At 37.7% G+C, this 20321-nt stretch overlaps 1 protein-coding gene across 3 annotated transcripts in view; it reads left to right on the forward strand.

Moving 5' to 3' along the window:
- The window catches only part of MAPK8 (mitogen-activated protein kinase 8), a 123043-nt gene that overhangs the window by 86874 nt on the left and 15848 nt on the right, over window positions 1-20321 (forward strand). For 2 of the 3 annotated variants that reach the window (XM_087824254.1, XM_087824256.1), the window contains exons 6-9: window positions 13908-14073; window positions 17558-17629; window positions 19187-19369; window positions 19658-19782. In XM_087824254.1, the coding sequence (XP_087680380.1) occupies window positions 13908-14073; window positions 17558-17629; window positions 19187-19369; window positions 19658-19782 (546 nt within the window). Of the gene's footprint in view, window positions 1-13907; window positions 14074-17127; window positions 17200-17557; window positions 17630-19186; window positions 19370-19657; window positions 19783-20321 lie in introns of all 3 variants that reach the window. The other variant, XM_087824255.1, reaches the window with a different exon arrangement.

Genomic DNA, 20321 nt, shown 5'->3' on the forward strand with positions numbered 1-20321 from the left:
TTGCTGGGTCATATGGTAATTCTGTGTTTAACTTTCTGAGGAACCACCAAACTTTTTCCACAGTGACTGCACCATTTTACATTGCCAGTAATTTATGACCAGGAATCCAGTTTCTCTAAATCTTTGCCAGTGCTTACTGACCTTTTTGTTCTAACCATCCTAGTGCACATGAAATGGTATCTCATTGTGGTTTTGATTTGTGTTTCCTTAATGACGTTGAGCATCTTTTCATGTGCCTGCTGTCCATGTGCCTATCTTTTTGGGAGAAATCCTCTTCAGGCCCTTGGCCCATTTTTTAATTAGTTGAGTTGTAGGAGCTCTTTATATATTTCACATATTGGACCCTTATCAGATACATGATTTGTAAATATTTTCTCCTGTTTTATATCTTGTCTTTTCCCTTTCTTGATACCCTTTGCACAAATGTTTTTAATTTTCATGAAATTCAGTTTATCTGTTTTGTCTTTGGTTCTTGTTCTTTTGGTGTCACATATAAGAATTCATTGTCAAATGCAGAGTCATCAAGATTTACACTTATGTTTTCTTCTCAGATTTGTATGGTCTTAGCTCTTCTGTTTACTTCTTTGGCCCATTTTGAGTTAATTTTTCTATATGGTGTGAATGTAAGGGTCCAACTTCATTCTTTTGCTTGTGAACATCCAGTTGTTCCAGCACTTGATTAAAGAGACTATTGTTTCCCAATTTAATGGTCTCAGCCCCCTTGTTGTTCTTTTTTGTTTTTTATAACTTTATTGATTTCAGAGAGAGGAAGGGAGAAGGAGAGAGAGAGAGAGAGAGAGAAAAACATCAATGATGAGAGTCATTGATCGGCTGCCTCCTGCACGCCCCCCACTGGGGATCGAGCCTGCAACCCAGGCGTGTGCCCTGACTGGGAGTCGAACCGCAGTCTCCTGGATCCTAGGCCGATGCTCAACTGTTGAGACATGCCTAGCTGGGCAACCTTTTTGTTGAAAATTGACCTCATATTGTTTTATCTGGATTCTTAGTGCTATTCTATTGATCTGTGTGTCTGTCCTTATACCAGTACCACATTATTTTGATCACTGTAACTTTTTAGTAAGTTTTAAAATGGGCTAGTATGAGTCCTTTAACTGTATTCCTTTTTTTTCCAACATCATTTTGACTATTCAGGAGGGCCCCTTGTGATTTTATATGAATTTGAGTATCAGCTTTTCCATTTCTGCAGAAAAGGCTGTTGGAATTTTAGTAAGGATTTCATTGAATCTGTAGATTGAGTAGTTTTGCCATCTTTACTATATTTAGTATTCATCATGAACATGGCGTCTTTCCATTTACTTAGATTATGTTAGTCTGCTTGGGCTCCATAACAAAATTCTAGAGACTGGATGGCTCAAACAACAGATATTTGTTTTCTCACAGTTTTGGAGGCTTGAAGTCCATGACCAGCAGTTTTTGGTGAGACCTCTAACTGGCTTGTGCCATAGAGGGGGGTTGGGGGACACGTGTGCAAGCTCTAGTATCTTTTACAAAGACACCAGTTAATTTGGATTAGGGCCCCACTCTTGTGACCTCATTTAACTTTAATTACCTCCATAAGGGCCCTATATTGAAATGTAGCCACATGAGGGGTTAGGGCTTCAGTGTGTGAATTTGGGGTTGGGGAGACACACGGTGCAGTCTGTAACATAGATCTTAAATTTCTTTCAGCAGTGTTTTGTAGTTTTCAGTGTGCAAGCCTTTCACCTCATTGGTTAAATTTTTTCCTAGGTAGTTCATTCTTTTGGAAGCTATTATAAATGAAATTATTTTCTTAAGTTTCCTTTTAGTTTGTTCTTTGCTAGTGTATAGAAACACAACTGATCTTTGTGTATTGATGTTATATCATGCAACTTCGTTTAATTTGTTCTAATATGGTTAGGGAATTTTTTTTTTTTTACAATTTTCTCTTTTTAAGATGATCTCATTTACACAATTGGACTTGTTTCTTTCCAGTTTGTTTTTGTTGTTTTGTGTTGCTTTTGTTTTTGTTTTGCTTAGTTGCTCTGGCTAAAACTTTAGTACAGTATGGAGTAGAAGTGGCCGAAATGGGAATCTCTGTCCTGTTTTTGATCTTGGGAGAAAGGCTTCCAGTCTTTCACCATTAAGTATGATATTAGCTGAGAGGTCTTCATAAATACCCTTTATCTATTTGAAGAAGTTCCATTTTTCATTGGAGTTAGTCACATTGTACAGTCAGAGGGTATAGACCCAACCACTAGGTTCCCAGGACTACTCCCACTTAAGATCAGCTGGCTGCAAATTTGGGGTCCCCAAAACTACTCTCAGTTTGAATAATTCATGAGAATGACTCACAGAGCTCCAGAAAGCACTATACTTTTGATTACTCTGTTGTTATAGCAAAAGAATACAAATTAGAACCAACCAAAGGAGGTGATGCCTTGGGCAGAATCTGAGGTCCAGATGTGGAGATTTCAGTCAGTCATTCTCTCCTCATAAAGTTTAGTAGTACAGAGTATTGTCCGCCAGGAAAGCCCACCCAAGCTTTTGGTATCCAGAATTTTTCTTGTTACTCAATCACACACTGCCTTCCTGTTGGCTGACCTTTAGTCTCCAACGCTTTCCTAAGGTTTACATTAATACCTTTAGTCTCTCACATTGTTAGACTGTCCTGTGGCCAAAACCCCAGGCAAACAGAGACACTGCTATCAGGACATTCCAGGGGCCTAGAGGTCACCTATAACTGAGGCAAAAGCCAGGCCTCTCTTTACATTAAGATTAATTTTTTACCATATACCTTCTACTCCTAGTTTAAGTGTTTTTAATATGAAAAAATGTTGGGTTTTGTTAAATGCATTTCTGCATCAGTTGAGGCGATCGTGTTTGGTTTTCCTTGATTCAGTTAATGTAGTATATTAAATTGATTCATTTTTGCATATTGAACAACCCTTGCATTCCTGGGATCAAATCCTACTTGGTCATAATGTATAATCCTTTTAATATGCTGTTGAGATTATTTTGCTAGTATTTTGCTGAGAATTTTTACACCTGTGTTCATAAGTGATATTGCTGTGTAGGTTTTTTTCTCATGATGTCCTTCTTCTTGATTTCTAGCTTCATTCCATTGTGGTTAGAGAAGATACTTTGTATGATTTCTTTTTTTTTTTTAATTTATTGAGGTTTGTCCTGTGACCTAACATATGGTCTATCCTGAAGAATGTTCCATATGCACTTGAGAAAAATATGTATTCTGCTGTTTTGGAGAGATTATTTTACATATGTCAGTTATGTCTAGTTGGTTCATAGTGTTGTTCACGTTCTTATTTTCTTACTGATCTTCTAATTGTTTTGCCCATTAATGAAAGGAAGGTATAGAACTCTTCACCTAATGTTTAACTGTCTATTTCTTCCTTCAGTTATGTCAGTTTTTGCTTCATGTATTTTGGGGCTTTGTTAGGTGCCTGTACATACATTCTTGATGGATTGATCCTTTTATCAGTGTGTATTGTCCTCCTCTGCCCCATGTATCAATTTTTGACTTAGTCTATTTTTTTTTATATTAGAATAGCTATCCCACCTATCTTTCGATTTCTATTTGAATGAAGCATAGTATTTTTTCGTTCTTTCACTTTCAGTCTTTTTGTGCCTTTGAAGTTAAAGGGAGTCTCTTGTAGGTAGCCTGCAGGATCATCTTTTATCCCTCCTGCCCTTCTCTGGCTTTAGTTGGAGAGTTTATTGCATCTGGATGTAATGTAATTACTGATAAGAAAGAAGTTACTTTGGCCACTGTGCTATTTGTTTTCTGTATGTCATATCTTTTTGTTCCTCAACCTTTTTTATTATTCCTTTTTTGTGTGTTTAATTACTTTTTTTGCTGTGTATCATTTTATTTTTTTCTATTTTCCTTTTCTGTATATGTTCAGTCTTAAAGGTTATCTTGGGGATTACAGTTTAACCTCTTACAGTTTAACCTTCAGTTTATATCAACCTATTTTGAATTCTTACTGCCGTAACTTTAGTAACATACAAAAACTCTACTCCTATGCAGTCTCTCCTTTCCCCTTTGTATTGTCATGAATTACATATTTATATACTGTGTGCCCATCAAGATAGGTTTGTACTTCCTGTTTACTGCATTTGTCTTTTAAATCATATTGGGGGCGGGGGGGGGGGGGGAATACAGCTGGCCTTTTTATGTACGTATATAATTACCTTTACCAGAATTCTTTATCTCTTCATTTGACTTCAAGTAACTGTCTACTGTTCCTTTATTTCTACCTGAAGGACTCTTTAGCACTTCTTTTTTTTTTTTTTTTTAAATATATCTTTATTGATTTCAGAGAGAGGAAAGGAGAGGGAGAGAGACAGAAACATCAATGATGAGAGAGTCATTGATCGAGCCCGCAACCCGGGCATGTGCCCTGACCTGGAATCGAACCCCAATCGCCTGGATCCTAGGTCGACGCTCAACCGCTGAGCCATGCCCCGCCAGGCTAGCACTTCTTATAGATGTGTCCTAGCGACAGATTCCCTTAGCTTTCCTTTATCTCAAAATGTCTTAATTTCTTCACTTTTAATTTTGCTGGATTTAGAATTTTTGTTTGGCTTTTTTTTTTTCTTTCAGCACTTTAAACGTATTATTTCATCACCTTTTGGCCTCCGTGATTTTGTTGTTGTTATTGAGAAATTAGCTGTTGATATCATTGAGGATCTATCTCTTATAAGTGACAGGTTGCTTCTCTCTTGACGCTCTCAAAATTCTTTGTTTTGTCTTTGTCTTTCAGCAGTTTGATGAGTCTCGGTGCAGATGTTTTGCTTTTATCCTTTCTGTAGCTTGTTGCACAGTTTCGATTTATGCACAGTGTAGGTTTATGTGTTTCATTTGAAAGTTTTTAGTCATTTTTTAAAATATTTTTTCTGCCCCCTTTTCTCCCCCATTTTGGGACTCCCATTATGGAATACTATGTGATGATATTCCACGTCTTGTTTCCTTCCACTTTAATGTTTTATCCCAAAGTGGGTTGTTAATTTGCCTTACATGTTTTCAGTACATACCCTCTCTGTAGCCTAGGACCTGGCTCCCACACTGAGCAGCATGTGGGCTGCTTTCTTGAAGATGCCCCACCCAGCCAGGGGCTGGGTAGCACAAGTTCTAATAAGAGCATCACAAATCTTTTCTATCTTTGTTGACTTGCCTCTTTCTTAATTCTGCATTCACTTGGTTATAAACCTTTGACCGTTTTCCAGATTTCTGAAAAAGTTTACTTAGATCATTTTTCCTCCGCTTCTAGTGTTTCTGTGGAGCTGCGTACTCGACCATTTTTGCTGACATCACAGCCTTTCATCACATTCTTGGAGCGTTGTATTTAGCTGATTTATATGGGGTACTATAAGGTTATTTTTGCTCTAAAATTAAGCAGTAAATAAAATATGTGCTATCCTTAACAGTTACATAAAATTGAGTATTCACCAGAGTTGTTTCTTACATATATACATTCAGAAGCATTTTATATCTTTGTAGCCTATGTTTTTAACTGCTTTACTGAGATATAATATACTCACATGCCATACAATTTACCCACTTAAGTGTATAGTTCACTTTTTATTATATTCAGAAGTTATGCAACCATCATCAGAATCTAATAGTAGAACATTTTTGCCCTCCTTAAAGAAACTGTGCACCCATTAGCCTTCAATTCTCATTCTTCCTTGTCACCTTCACCCCCTCAGCCCTAAGCAACCACTAATCTACTTTCTGTCTCCATATATTTGCCTGTTCTGGACATTTCATACATAGTTGACCCTTGAACAACATGGGAGTTAGGGACACTGACCACCCCTAATACAGTAAAAAATGTACATATAAATTTTTTTTTACTGCTTTAATTAAATTTATTGGGGTGACATTGGTTAATAAAATTTCATAGGTTTCAAGTGTACAGTTCTATGATACATCATCTGTATATTGCCTTTTGTGTCCACCATCTATCTATAACTTTTCACTCCCCTAAACTTGACTACAAATAGCCTACTGTTGACCAGAAGCCTTACCAATAACATAAACAGTCGATTAACACATATTTTGTATGTTATATGTATTGTATGCTGTATTCATACAATAAAGAAAGCTAGCCCGGCCAGGCGTGGCTCAGCGGTTGAGCATCGACCTAGGATCCAGGCGATCAGGGTTTGATTCCCGGTCAGGGCACATGCCCGGGTTGTGTGTGGGCTCGATCAATGACTCTCTCATCATTGATGTTTCTATCTCTCTCTCTCCATCTCCTTTCTTCTCTCTGAAATCAATAAAGATATATTTAAAAAAAAAAAAAAGAACTAGAAAAAAGAAAATATTATTAAGAAAATCATAAGGAAGAAAGTACATTTACAGTATTTATTGAAAAAAGTTCACATATAAGTGGACCTCTGCATATCCAACCCGTGTGCTTCAAGGTTCAACTGTAAATTGAATTATATGTATGGGGTCTTTTATGGCTCACTTCTTTTATTTAGTATAATGTTTTCAAGGTTCATCCATGTACATATCATGTATCAGTACTTCATTTCTTTTTAGTGCCAAATATTTCACTATACGGTTATACCACATGTGTTTATCAGTTCACCACTTGATGGACATTTGGACTGTTACCATTTTTTTGCCTGTTATAAGTAATGCTGACATGAACATTTGTATACAAGTTTTTGTGTGGACATATGTTTTTAATTCAGTGGAATTATATCTTCCTTCTGAGCTACCTTGTAACAAATAACCTAACTCATATAATAAATACGTATATTTGTGCTCAAATTAACTATTTTAAGACAATTATATATCTGAAATATTCATGCTTATCCTTAGCTATCGTTCTGATTGCTTTGTATATTATATATGCAACTGCTATAATATTATGTCTAATGCCTTCTTTACGTGACGTAAGATAAACTTTAAATGGAAGAATATATCTTCCTCAACCCATCCTCATATATTATGTGAGATAGAGCAAATGAGTTAAACTTCTGAGTGTTGTTTTTGTTTGTTTCTTTTGTCCTGTGGATCAGGACAGTAATCCACCATCATGGAAGCTAATTTGATTTTAGTTAAGTAAAATCTTCCAAGTGGAAAATATTTGGATTAATAGAGGTAACAGGTGATTAGAACAGAAATCACAGATCAAGTGATAGAAGATTTTAAAAAAAGAAACAGCAAGAAGCATAAAAAGGAAACGTTAAATTATAGAAGGCCGATATATAACTTTAACCTCTTAATGAAAAAATATCAAATTATGACACGCACACACAAAACCAACAGCTATATGTTTCTGTAACAAAAACATTTGTAGCTAACTTCCAAAGGCTGAAAGCAAAGGTGTGCTGGCAGAATGCAAACCTGAACCCAGGGATGAAAGAGACTGACAGCTGTCAGAGGGGAGTGTGGTTGGAGGGCTGAGAGAAAAAGGTGAGGGATTAGAAGGAAAAGACACAGAGACCAGACCACAGTATGGTGGTAGCCAGAGGGAAAGGGTATGGGGGGCAGTGGCAGAGGGCAAAGGGAGAATAAATGACGGCCGAAAAAGACTTGACCTCGGGTGGTGGGTGCACGATGCAGTGTGCAGATGATGTGTTATAGAGTTGTACACTTGAAACCTGTATAGTTTTATTAACCAATGTCACCCCAATAGATTAAATAAAATAATTTTTTTTAAAAAAAAAAAGAGCACTGGCCAGGAAGCTCAGTTGATTAGAGCATTGTCTCGCTACACCAAGGTCACGGGTTCGATCCTGGGCCAGGGCACATACAGGAATCAACCAATGAGAGCACAAGTAAGTGGAGCAACAAAGTGGTCTTTCTCTTTCTCAACCTCTCTCTCCCTCCACCCGCTAAAATGTATAAAACAAAACAAGAATAATTGTTAATCAGGTGAAGTTGAGTATGATGGGGAAGAGAGTCACTTATAAGGATGGAGGGTATCACACACTTGAATAAATAACTGTCAGGAAACTTGCCATGGAGTAGAGTTGCAGTTTACAAAGCTTCAGTTGTAAAGAACAGAATAACTACACAGATACTAGGACACGCTGAGGTATTATAGCATACCCCTCAGCGTGGACAGACACAGTGTTAAAAAGAAAGTACAGCTGCAGAGAACTTGTGTAATGAGTTTGAACTAATAAAATTCATCCTGGGGCCTGTGAGGGGAGTAAGGAAGTATAAGTGCAGAGGGGAAAAGTGAATTGCATGCAGTCACTCCAGAGGCCTCAGCTGGTAGCTCAGCTGGACCTTTGTCCTGTGGAGCGTCATGGCCTTGGGAAATGAGGCACTCTTGCCAAGGGCAGTTCCTGGGGAGAGACTTGCTGAAACTGTCAGCAGCCAGCACAGCAGGGAGAGTGAGGGCCTCATCCTGCACCGGGAATCAGAACTCGCATCATAGCACCACTGTAGGCCGCCCCTGGTGCTATTGTTCCCACTTTCTTCATACAGCAAGTTCTGGAAACTGTTCCTCCTTGATTTCGTTGATGTCTGTTCCTTAAGTAACTTACAAGAAGTTCAACGGGATAACTACTGTACCCACTTCCGTAGTTGGTCTTGAGGCCACAGTTGAGTCACCTCTCTGCTCTACTACTCATTCAAATTCCCCTCACCCTAAGCTGATATCTCTGCTGGTCTGAGGTTGCTCACTTGGTAAAATCACCTGAACTTTCCTCCTTTAGGGGTTCAGTGAAAGCCGGAGGGTTCCCCAGAGTCTCTCAGAGACCCAAGCTCAGTGTGGGGCCCTACTGTCTAGATAGTTGCTGGTCACTGTGTGGGGGAAGAGAAAGCTGTGCACCAACTCTTCTGTGTTTTGGCCTGGAAACGACACACATCACTTCTGCTCTAAGCCCATTATCAGAACTGGTGATAAGGACCTGCCTCCTAGTAGGGGAACTGGGAAATGCAGGGAAGCAGGCTTCAGCATGGTGCTGAGCACCAGTCCCTGCCACCGTGTCCTTCTGGTTATCAAAAATGCCTGTGCCACCTTTATTCCATAGTTAACCCCTCTTTAGGCAAGATAACTCAAAGTCCCAGTCTTTCAAGGCCTTCAGCTCCAAGTGATACATGTCATCTCAACATCAGACCCAGACATTGCTCCTTTGGTCCAGAAATATTGGAAGTAAAATGACCAAGTTATCCGGCCTCCCTCGTCCCTTCCCCTGCCCCCATTTCGTAGATGTGGTGGTCAGACAGGGCCAGGGTAACCACAATAAACAGTCCCATTTGGGAAATTGAAAAAGGAAGTTATTGCTTATTTGTAATTTGAAATTCCCTCAGTCAGACATTGCGAGTGTCTCTTGCCCTGGGGTTGAGGAATATTCCTTGATTAGCCCCTGAATCTGATCTCTGCAAGGAACACCTTGTCCACTGTTCTCTGTAGTACCTGGCTCCACTCCTTGAATATATCTGAAGTAGGTATTAGAAAATATGTTCTCTTTAGGGGCTTCTCAGCTTTCTATCTGTATAAGATTGAGGGTCAAGTGTCAATTTAAGGCAGCCCTTCTCAACCTGGGTACTATTGATATTTTGGGTGAATAAATTCTCTTGAGGGACTGTCCTGTGCATTGTGGAATGATTAGCAGCATTCATGGCCTCTACCCACCAGATGCCAGTAGTACTCCCCAATTGTGACAACCAAAAATGTCTCTAGACAGTGCCAAATGTCCTTGGGGGCACAATTTCCCTGAATTGAGAACCAGTCTTAAGGCTAGAGCAGCCACAGACTTATGAAGGTTTTTTTTTGATAGTATAACTCTCAGAAACTTATGAGTCTTTTTATCTTTTTTAATTACAGTTCTTTTCCAAGCACATTTGTTAGCTTGCTGGACATAATGTCTAACTTTAAGCTTTCAGCCTTCTGTTAGCAAGTCTGAAGCAGTTTCATCACTTGAAAGATTTTACAAGTCTTTCTGTCAAGGATTTTTAGAATTATGTGAAAATGATGCTTCAGAAAGTAATCCAAGGTATCAGTGGCTTAAAGCAGCATTTACTGCTTGCTCAGGTCTGCAAGTTGGCTGTGCAGCACTGCTCCAGATCTCGGGTCAGTTCAGGGTTTTTCCACAGTCAGGTTTCATTGTCGAGGCCAGCGATTTTCACCCGGTGAGCACAAGAGTGTGTAAAACATGCTACACCTGACTATTTAGTCAAGGGCACTGACCTCTTTTTCTCTTAGACTGTCAGGTAAAAGAATGACACCAGCCAACACAATGATAGCTGTCCAGTGTGAAATCAAAATTATATATTTTTTTTTCTGTCAGGCCTGCCAAAAATATATTTTTGGTATGCTACAGAATTTTAGTTAATAGTTTATGTTTGTCATGAGATGAAAGGTTTGAAAATCGCTGGTCTTAAGGAGTGCCTTCCCCTGGGCTCACCCTTTCCTCATGGCGAAAGGAGGAAGAGCAGGAGCCACGCTGCGCCACGAGCATGCCCACAGCTCACCCGCAGAGCCGGGGCGTGGCGCACTCCCTTCCCTTCCCTTGACTGGAACAGGTCGTCCGACTAGGCCCATCGGTAAGGTGAAGAGGCTTGGTGGGTCAGGAGGAAGAGATACTTGCTGAACACGCTGCCTTTTTCTTAAGTGTCTAGTAGCTTTTAGCTTTCACAGAATGGCAAGGCCCTGAAATTATAAACTCTGTTCCCTTTCATTTCTACTTTTAAAGTGCTCAGCTCTTTCAGATGCATCCAGTGGCCACCAACACACACCACTGTAATTTTACTTTTCAATCGCTTCTGGAGTGGCCCAGCATACTTGCTCTGTAAAGGCAAGACCAGTAGTATTTCAGGCTTTACAGATGATACAGTGTGTTATAGCTACTGAGCTTTGCTGTTGTAACACAAAAATAGCCATAGACAATAGGCACCCATGAGTGCGGCTGTGTTCCAGAACACTTTCTTACTTTGCCAACCCCTAGGCTAGAGCTTCAACTTCATTATGCAGGGCTGTGCCTTCCAAGACCTTGCAGGGGACAGTGTCTTCAAAGGTATTGCTTCTGTATAACCTGGATCGCTTTTCCAGCTGTGATGCTAGTTTCCATGCTGCCTGCTGTTCAGCTGCTAACTGGTGATCCTGTGTGTATGTAAGAATTGCACCCCACTCCTGGCACCATTCTCTGTTACCAAAATAAGCTAGTGAGAAGGAAGAGCAGTGCTCTGTGTACTTCACTACAGTACCACTTCTGGCAGCGCACGTGGGCTAGTTTTTCCCACCAAACAACTCTCAGGTTGTCTGGACTTCGATGGTATCCTACAATTTAACTCAGTTTTGACACTTTCTACGTGGAGACAGCATCAGATCCCACAGGTTAAAGGCTCATCCCCATAAGACTGCCCAAGGTGTTACTCTGATTCAGAGGTCCCTATGACTTCCTACTCAGGTTCAGTTTATTTGCCAGAGGTAGTCACAGAACTCAGGAAAACATTTTACTTAGTAGACTACCAGTTTTTTTACAAATGACATTACTCAGGAAAAGCAAAGTGGAGAGATGCATAGGGCAAGGTATGTGGGGAGGGGTGTGCCACTCCCCAAATCTTCACACGTTCACCAAGCCAGAATCTCACCAAATCCTGTCCTTTGGGTTTTATTGAGTCTTCATTGCCTCCATAGGCATGTTGATTAAATCATTGACCATTGGTGATTGAACTTAATCTCTAGCTGAGGTCTAGGTGTGGGGCTGAAAGTTCCAACCTCAAATCACAGTGTTGGTTTCCTTGGCAACCAGCCCCCATCCTTTTGGGCTTTCCAAGTCACTTCATTAACATAAACTCAGGGACAGTGAAAAGTTTTTATAAATAACAAAAACACTTTTTTCACCTTTCTTGCTCTTATCACTTGAGCTTCTTGCCCTGGCTGGTGTGGCTAGTGGTTGAGTGTTGTCCTGTGCACCAAAGTGTCCTCAGTTTGATTCCCCGTTGGGGCTTATACCCAAGTTGTGGGTTCGATCCCAGGTCAGGGGGCTGATGCAGGAGAGAGCTGATCAATGTTTCTCTGTCTCCCTCTCCCTTTCTCTATCTCAAAAAAAATATATATATATATATATATATATAAATATATTTTTTTAAAAGAGAGAATTCTAAGATTTTTAGGAACTCTGTCTCAGTGATTGAGACAAAGACCAACTATATGTTAATTATAAGTCACAATGGCACAACTAGGCTGTGCTATGTAACAAAACCTGAATTCTCAGTGGCTTAACAACTAAGGTTTACTTCCCACTTTGCATGTCCAATGCAGGTCATGATGGGTGAGGACTCTGCTTTACCTAGACACTCGGCAACCCATACTGACAGAGAGTCCACTATCTGGAATGTTACTAGTCGCCAAAGCAGGGAAGCGACAAGATACCCTTCTGCTTGCTCCCACTTACATCCCATTTCCTAGAACTGGTCACCTTAGACCTGCCTGACCTACCTAATTGTGAGGAGGCTAGAAATTCTGCAGGAGAGAAGGGGGAATATTGTTAGGTTAGTTCCACTGTGTCTGCCACAAATTCATACAAATTCAGTTCTTCTCATGTGGGTCTAACATCTGTAGAAAGGGACATATATGGGTAGATTTCAGGTAATATTCTTTGAGGTGCTTTTGGACAGTTTTTTAAGTTTTTTCTCCAACAAATCTATTTTTTAAAGTGTATTTTGCTCTTAATTTTCCAAAATAAAGTATTTGAAGTTCGAATCTTATTTCTAGATGAAAATGCAGTAGTATAAAGAGCCATTGATCTTAAACCATCACCAGACATTGAAATGGTATAAAGCTTGTAATCTTTATTCTTGAACATGTAGTGTTATTTTGCTGAGGAACTGTATTTTGGAAATAGTGGCAACATTATATTTACAGAATAGCAATAATGGAAATTTTCACCTGTTTCCTTAAGCCTGTTGATCTTTATTTTTAATTTAATAAAGCCCTTGGGTTATATATCTTCTAAAACCATCTGTGATTGCCTATGAAAATAAGCTAACGACAGCATACAGTTTTTCCTGGATAGAGACTCTGAAAAAGTAACCATTGCTTTCCGTTCAGGCTGCCAGTACCAGTAATGGAATGTGTTTGTGTAGTGGATAGGTGCTTGCTTGCTTTAGTATCCTGGTTTATAATAGGTTTCATGGGAGCTAACAAGCAAAATGTGTTGAACTTGAAGCCATGACTATTTATGCCGCTGCCTTCCTTTTAATAATCATAGCATGGAATTCCTTAAGGTTGGGGTCAGGTGGAAAATTCTTCACAAAGACATTATTTAGTAGCATTAATAGAAAGTAATTTTGTAGATTAGTGGCTCCAAGACAATGCAGTCCTACCTCTGAACAGACAAAAATTTAATGAACAAATTTGTGTGATTTGGGGTGGGAAATCAGTGGTGGAAAGAGTGCTAATGACTATTTCAGTCCGTTAGACTTGGACATCTGCGAGTTTGAAATGTCAAATGACACTTGCTTGGATTGACATAGAGTGGCCCATTGTTGATTTGTAATATCTATGTAAAGTTCATTGTGTCTTTAAAATTAGTTTTTTAAATGCTGGTAATTTAGTATACAAGTGACTATAATGCTAACTTACAATTCTTTCTTTTACCATACTAGTTTTATGTGAGCTTCTAGATGCCTTTCCAAATTGCTTTTATACCACTTGATTGAAAATTACAGCTAATCATAATTTCTAGCAAATAAAACATTACTAAATTCTCTAATTACTGTATGTATTCATAAATTAAAATACCATCGAGCTAATTCCTCAAACTTGCCTGTTATGATGAATCTGTGCAGTAATATCAGTTATGGTGAGAGAAACAATTAGCATAAATTGTGTTTACTAGCATAAATAGTTTTACAAGTGATAACTTGTGAATTGCAAAATATCTGTATATGTCATAGCAGTCATTGTTATTTTTTTTATTTCTTGAAGGACTTAAAGCCGAGTAATATAGTAGTAAAATCAGACTGCACTTTGAAGATTCTTGACTTTGGACTGGCCAGGACTGCAGGAACTAGTTTTATGATGACACCTTACGTAGTGACTCGCTACTACAGAGCACCTGAAGTCATCCTAGGGATGGGCTACAAAGAAAACGGTCAGCAAACACATTTACTTGAAATACTGTTGTTTTATCAGCTATCTTATGTTAATATTTAAGCTGAAGTGCTTAGTTAAATATGTCACTGTTAGAAATGTTTTATCAAGAGATTGAAAGTAACTATAAATTTTGTCATATATGTTTGGAAAAACTTAGGGCTTCTGTTTATTTAAATACAAATACGTAACCATCAATACTACCTTCGACAAAGAATTTGTTTCCATGGCCTCTGAAATTTGCTTTCCTGTAACTTGAAAATGAGTATTTCTAACATGGGCTCAAGGAAGTATATATATAGTGGACTGACAGTTTATCTTCTGTAGGAATCCTAGTTTGCCGTTAGTGATATTTTGTATCCATTTCCAACCCCCTGAAACTAGTTACTAGTAGTAGCAATTAGTGTAAACTTGAAGAGCTAGGATGAAGCCATCTGCAAAGTTGATGGATAATTAAGGTGACCTTTTGTAGGAAAGGGTGTTTCATCAAAGCCGTGTCCAGCCTTAAAGAAACGGCAGCATTATGTGGGGTGTATTCAGTTACATAGATCAGCATTAGAAGCAAGGTTGAGGAAAATTATCAGGCATGTACCTCATGAATTTTAAAAAAATTGGACATATACATATATTTAATTTTAGAAGAAATTTTGTTGACTCTCAGGAGGTGAATAAGTCTGCACAGGACTTTATTGACTTAAATTATAACTTTTTTAATGTGGTAACTTCATCCAAAATACTCCCTAGAATAGGGCCTGGACTTTTTTCTAGCAAGGAATCTGGAGCAGCAGTTACCTTTGAATTAAGAAACTGTATTAAGTCAATCATCTTGATTCATTTTTATAAAAGATAGCATTGAACTGAGATTTTGGCTTAATTTCCTTTTCTGAGCTAATTAAAGCAAATACTTTAAACATTTACTATTATTCTTTTGTTCTTAAATAAGCAGACTGTGTTGTTTTCTTACTGTCCACCTAAAATTGTCTTAACACCCTGTAGAATCTAGTGAGTTAGATTTTAGTATTAGATTCACTGGGGTTTTGTTAGTGTTTTTTGGATGGTTTTTTGGGAGGGAGGGATGGGATTGATACACGTGACCAACATGAAGGTTGCTTTTGCTTTTGCTGTAGAACCATTTAGATTGTCTCAGAAACTGTAATGTGTCACTCAGTGTCCTATAAATGTGATTTGGGGAGAGTGCTCTCTCCAGAAATTAGCACCAAGAAAAAATATCATATAAAGAATTGGCATGCTTTCCTATCTTAGATAAGAATTATGTAGATGACCTTGTTGCCTGCCCTTCTTTTTTTTTTGGTTTGGGAAACTGAGTCAGATGTAATGCTTAATTAATACAATAACTACATTTAGCCATCAAGGTTAAACATAAGAATTGCCTCTTTTAACAACTTTTCCCCTTTTTTTGCCTTTTATTGCAAGCTACTGCAAAGCTTTTTGGGAAGTATTATACAGTGGAATATATTTAAACTGCCTAATAGACTAAGCAATTAGACCTGTTAAAGCTACATTTTTAGGCTTATGTTCTGAAAAAGTCTTAACTGGCCATGAGCTGCTCCCATGCTTGCAGCTTTGAGATCTGTTTAAAAATATGTTTATGTGTTTTCTTAAAGTTTCCTTCATAACTTGTGTCCTGGATATTTAAGGAAAGTTCGCCATTCTCTATAAAATATATAGGGAAAATTTATTATAATTTATTTTTACCAAAAATGAAAACCCTGGAAAAAATTTTCTCTGATTTCTGAATATTAACTTTAAAATTTTATCTTTGAAAGTTGAATTGTGCCATAAATATAAAAGCATTTGCCTTTATTTTAATATTAAATTTTAGAGAAACTTTAATTCCAAAGGATTTCCAAAATGTATTTCCAGTTTAGCTTCTACAAGTCTATGATGAACTGGAAGTCTCCTTATAAGAATGTGTTAGAAAGTAGGCCCTTCAACATGGGTAAAGGGTGCATCTCTCTCTAACATCAATTCCTGCCTCTTTTGCCCTTAAAGAATTTAGACCTTCAAGCTTAAAAAACAAATTCAAGTTTCTAAGGCTTTCCTTTTAAATTGCTCAGTCTTTCCCTCTTCTGTTAAACTGCAAACACCTACTCTCCTCTTTTTATCTTATTTTCAAACCCAAGGATATAAAATGTCAGGGTGTATTGTCAGTTTTAATGAAACAGGTGGAGATCCTCAAATTGCCCATTTCTGTGTCTAGCAGATTTTTTTCAGCATTGAAGTGGGAACTTTCATAGGTATTCGGCCAAACCTAACATCTTAAATCAGAAGCAGTTTAATTTTATGGGTTTAAGACTTTAGCTGGAAATCATTATATATACTGTTTCTACTGAGTTTTCTTACTTGATCACTTGTTCATTCCCCATGTGCTTGTTCCTGGCGGAATAGGAGGGTAGATGCAGCACAGCATTGCCAAGGAAACAAACGACTTTCAGTTCAGATTAAACTTATAAGCAAAGCACTTACTCAAATATAAATGTATGAAATCAGTTTGAAAATATCTAAAGGGCTTTAGATTAATGTTTTAACTGTAATTATTCATAGAAATATATGTTTTCTGTTAAATATTTAACATACTAGATTATTTCTGCTCATGCTTTTTTTTTATTTGACTTAAAGAGAGAGCATAATGCACAGTTGAACCTCAAAATAGTGTCAGGATTTTATTTTCTTAATTTTGCTACCTCGTACTTTTTCAACCTTATTTACAAAGTTTGTGTTCCGTTCTATTTTATATTTTATAAACAAATTTCAGTGACAGAATGTATAGGAGTTTTATTCATGTGATTTCTGTGCATAGCTCTCACTTTAAAATTAGATATATGGTTAAAAGGCCACACTTCACGCGTGCTTTTGTGAATGAAAGCCTTTTGAAAAATATTTTGTGTTTTAAATTATTCCATTAGCTAAAATTAAAATCACTCTTTCTTTTTGTGGTGTTTTGTAGTTTTTGTATAATGCAGTCATATTATGCTTCTTTGATTTTAACGACCTTTTGCTTTGCTTTTCCTTCTTTTGTGCTGCAAACATATAGTGGATTTATGGTCTGTGGGGTGCATTATGGGAGAAATGGTTTGCCACAAAATCCTCTTTCCAGGAAGGGACTGTATCCTTGTGCTGCTGCAGCAGTGAAATCAGTTAGGTGGTGGATTTCTTATGTTCTAACGAAGATGAGTTTGGTTCATTCGTACATGGGGGTTTTTAAACAGACAAAGTTTGTGGCTGTTGTACTTCAACACCTGTTGAGATGAGACGCTGAAATGCTCGTAGGCTGCATCTAGCAGCAGGACATACAGTCTCTGCTGGTAGTTAGAGCACATTCACTGTCACTCATCTTTATTTTATACTGCTTTCTATGATTTTAAAGTATACATGGTGTGTGTGATTTCTTTTAATGTTTATATAATTTTTTTTTAATTTTTAACCAAAATCTTTATGTTAATGTCATTGCATTTTGTTTTCAGTTGACATTTGGTCAGTTGGGTGCATCATGGGAGAAATGATCAAAGGTGGTGTTTTGTTCCCAGGTACAGATCGTATCCTTATCTTTGGCCTAAAATGTAGTTTCTAAAGGTCAAAATGTATGACAGCACATCAGCTAGGTCAAGTATGATGTATTTTGTCTCTCCCTAATAATATTGTTAAATTATTCTATTCTCAAAATACCACCTACTATTTGACATAGACTTTCCTTTCCCTCACTTATTGATTGTGTCATATGTTATTTCTGAGAACTGCTCAAGTTAATTATCCACAACTACTTGCTGGCTTTGAGTTGATTTATTTAATCTAAATCAAAAATCATGGCTTGAGTTAAAAGTTTCTGATAATCATGCACTTGATCAAGTCTGGAAGAGCCCAGGACTTGACTGGTTTTGGAATCGCCTGTGGCCTCTGGTCATCCTTTTGTGTGTGTGTGTGTGTGTCCCCCTTCTTCATTAATGTTCTTTGTGTTTTGTGTCTTTGGGTTATTGTCTCATTTCTTGACATAACATATTGATCTTTTCATCTGAGAACTTCAGCAGTAACAGTTTTATTATGGTGTAAATAGATTTGGATTCATGGTTTTTGTTCATCTGACTACTTTTAATACGGATCTCACCAGTGAGTGATGTGTTACATGTTTATCAGCCAATAACACTGAGGTTGACTTCAAGGAGGAGGCAGGGAAAGCCATGTGCATGGGCTACAGCAGGAGCTTTTGTTCTTAGTTTGCGAGGAGGACTGGGAGTGCAAAGACAGGAGAAAGGAGACTAGGGAGTTCTAACCTCACAGCTTACCAAACACTGGTTCATTTTCACAGGTTTCAGAGCTTTAAAACAGATTTTATTAACATAAGCTCAACAAAGCATGGCAAAAGAAAATGCAACTTTTATCAAATCCATCATTTTTATTTTCTGTTAAGTGTAGAAAATTTTTTAAAAAGCCAGGACAGATTATAAGAAATATTTCTTAGCCTCTAGGATATGAAATTCACATTTTCTGATAAGCCAGAAGAAAAGGCAAATTTTGTATTCTAGAATTGTGTGTAGTTTACATTTAGAGTCCCTGTGGGTAGTAATTACCGTTTTCTTTGAGTCACTTGTCATTTGTATTTGGAATTTGTTAGTTTATGCTTTCATTTTTTTATAATATGTTTCTATTGATTTTTCAGAAAGAGAGGAAGGGAGAAGGGAGAGAGAGCTACTCACATAGATGAAAGAGAAACATCAGTTGGCTGCCTCCTGCACACACACCCTGCTGGGGATCTAGCCTGCAACCCAGGCATGTGCCCTGACCGGGAATCAAACTGGCAACCTCTTGGTGCATGGGACAGTGCCCAACCAACTGAACCACGCTGGCTGGGCTAAGCTTTCATTTTTATGATAAAATCAATATTAGACACACACACATTATCTAAATAAGGTTAATAGTGCTTGTTTATTGACCCTTTTTGTCCACCTTTTGCAGGGTGGCTGTAAGATACAAGATTTATAACTGCCACATTCTTTCTTAGGATTTTATAATTGTTATTTTCTTGTTATTTGAGTATGGCTGTGACTAATGTGTTGAACATTAGATACGGAGTATTTTTCTTAGCTCCTTGATATTAGATATTGATCAGTGGAATAAAGTTATTGAACAGCTTGGAACACCGTGTCCTGAATTCATGAAGAAACTACAACCAACAGTAAGGACTTACGTTGAGAACAGACCTAAATACGCTGGCTACAGCTTCGAGAAACTCTTTCCTGATGTGCTGTTCCCTGCTGACTCAGAACACAACAAACTTAAAGGTACTTTTTATAAATATATATATTTAATCCCATTGGTGTGTGTGTGTTTTCATGTTATAATGGAACATAGCACAAGGTTATTTCTGGGTGGTGGAACAAAGTAAGGTTTTAGTTATTTTTTTTCTGTATCTTTATATTTTTTCATCATATGTATGACCTGATTTTATAGTAAAATCTATTTTTAAAAAAATATATATTTTTTAATAAATGATTTTAAGTTTCTAAAATGTATTGCTAATTTTAAAACCTTTATGAGATACATGTACATTAACATCATTATTTTTGCAGCCAGTCAGGCGAGGGATTTATTATCCAAAATGCTGGTGATTGACGCATCCAAAAGGATCTCTGTAGATGAAGCCCTCCAGCACCCATACATCAACGTCTGGTACGACCCCTCTGAGGCAGAGGCTGTAAGTTCTTCTCTTGGTGTTTGAAGAAGATATTGCCCCTTACAGTTAGAACTAAAGTGAGGTTTGGAGGAGACACTGTAATTTTAAATAAAAATATAGGTAAATGATGGTGATGTTTTTCTGTTTTGCATTAAAAGTGCTTTAAGTTAATGAGCATATCCAAGCACCTCCTACACAAAATAAAGTTACCCTCTCAGTTTCTTGCCATCTGGCCTTGACACCTGAGCTGATGAGCTAGAACACTGAATGCTTTGGGAGGACATCCTAACTTGGTTATAAAACAAATTATCATGTCCAAAGCATAGCCCAGATCTATGACAGAAATGTGAACATTTTAAAAGCTGGAAGAAAAGAAAAAGGTAGGTGAACGCCTTTTTCCTGTCATGAAGAAGTCTTCTCAAACGAGTCTCTGCATAGAAGAGGGCTCATGAACCTCGGTGTAATAATGTATTTCTACAACCCTTTCTGTCTGGCTGATATTTCGAATAATTATGACAAATTTGTGCACTCCGGTAAACTAACTCATTTATTGTTGTCTT

Source organism: Miniopterus natalensis, chromosome 14, assembly GCF_054644295.1.
Source record: "Miniopterus natalensis isolate mMinNat1 chromosome 14, mMinNat1.hap1, whole genome shotgun sequence".
In the NCBI taxonomy this organism is placed as follows: domain Eukaryota; kingdom Metazoa; phylum Chordata; class Mammalia; order Chiroptera; family Miniopteridae; genus Miniopterus; species Miniopterus natalensis.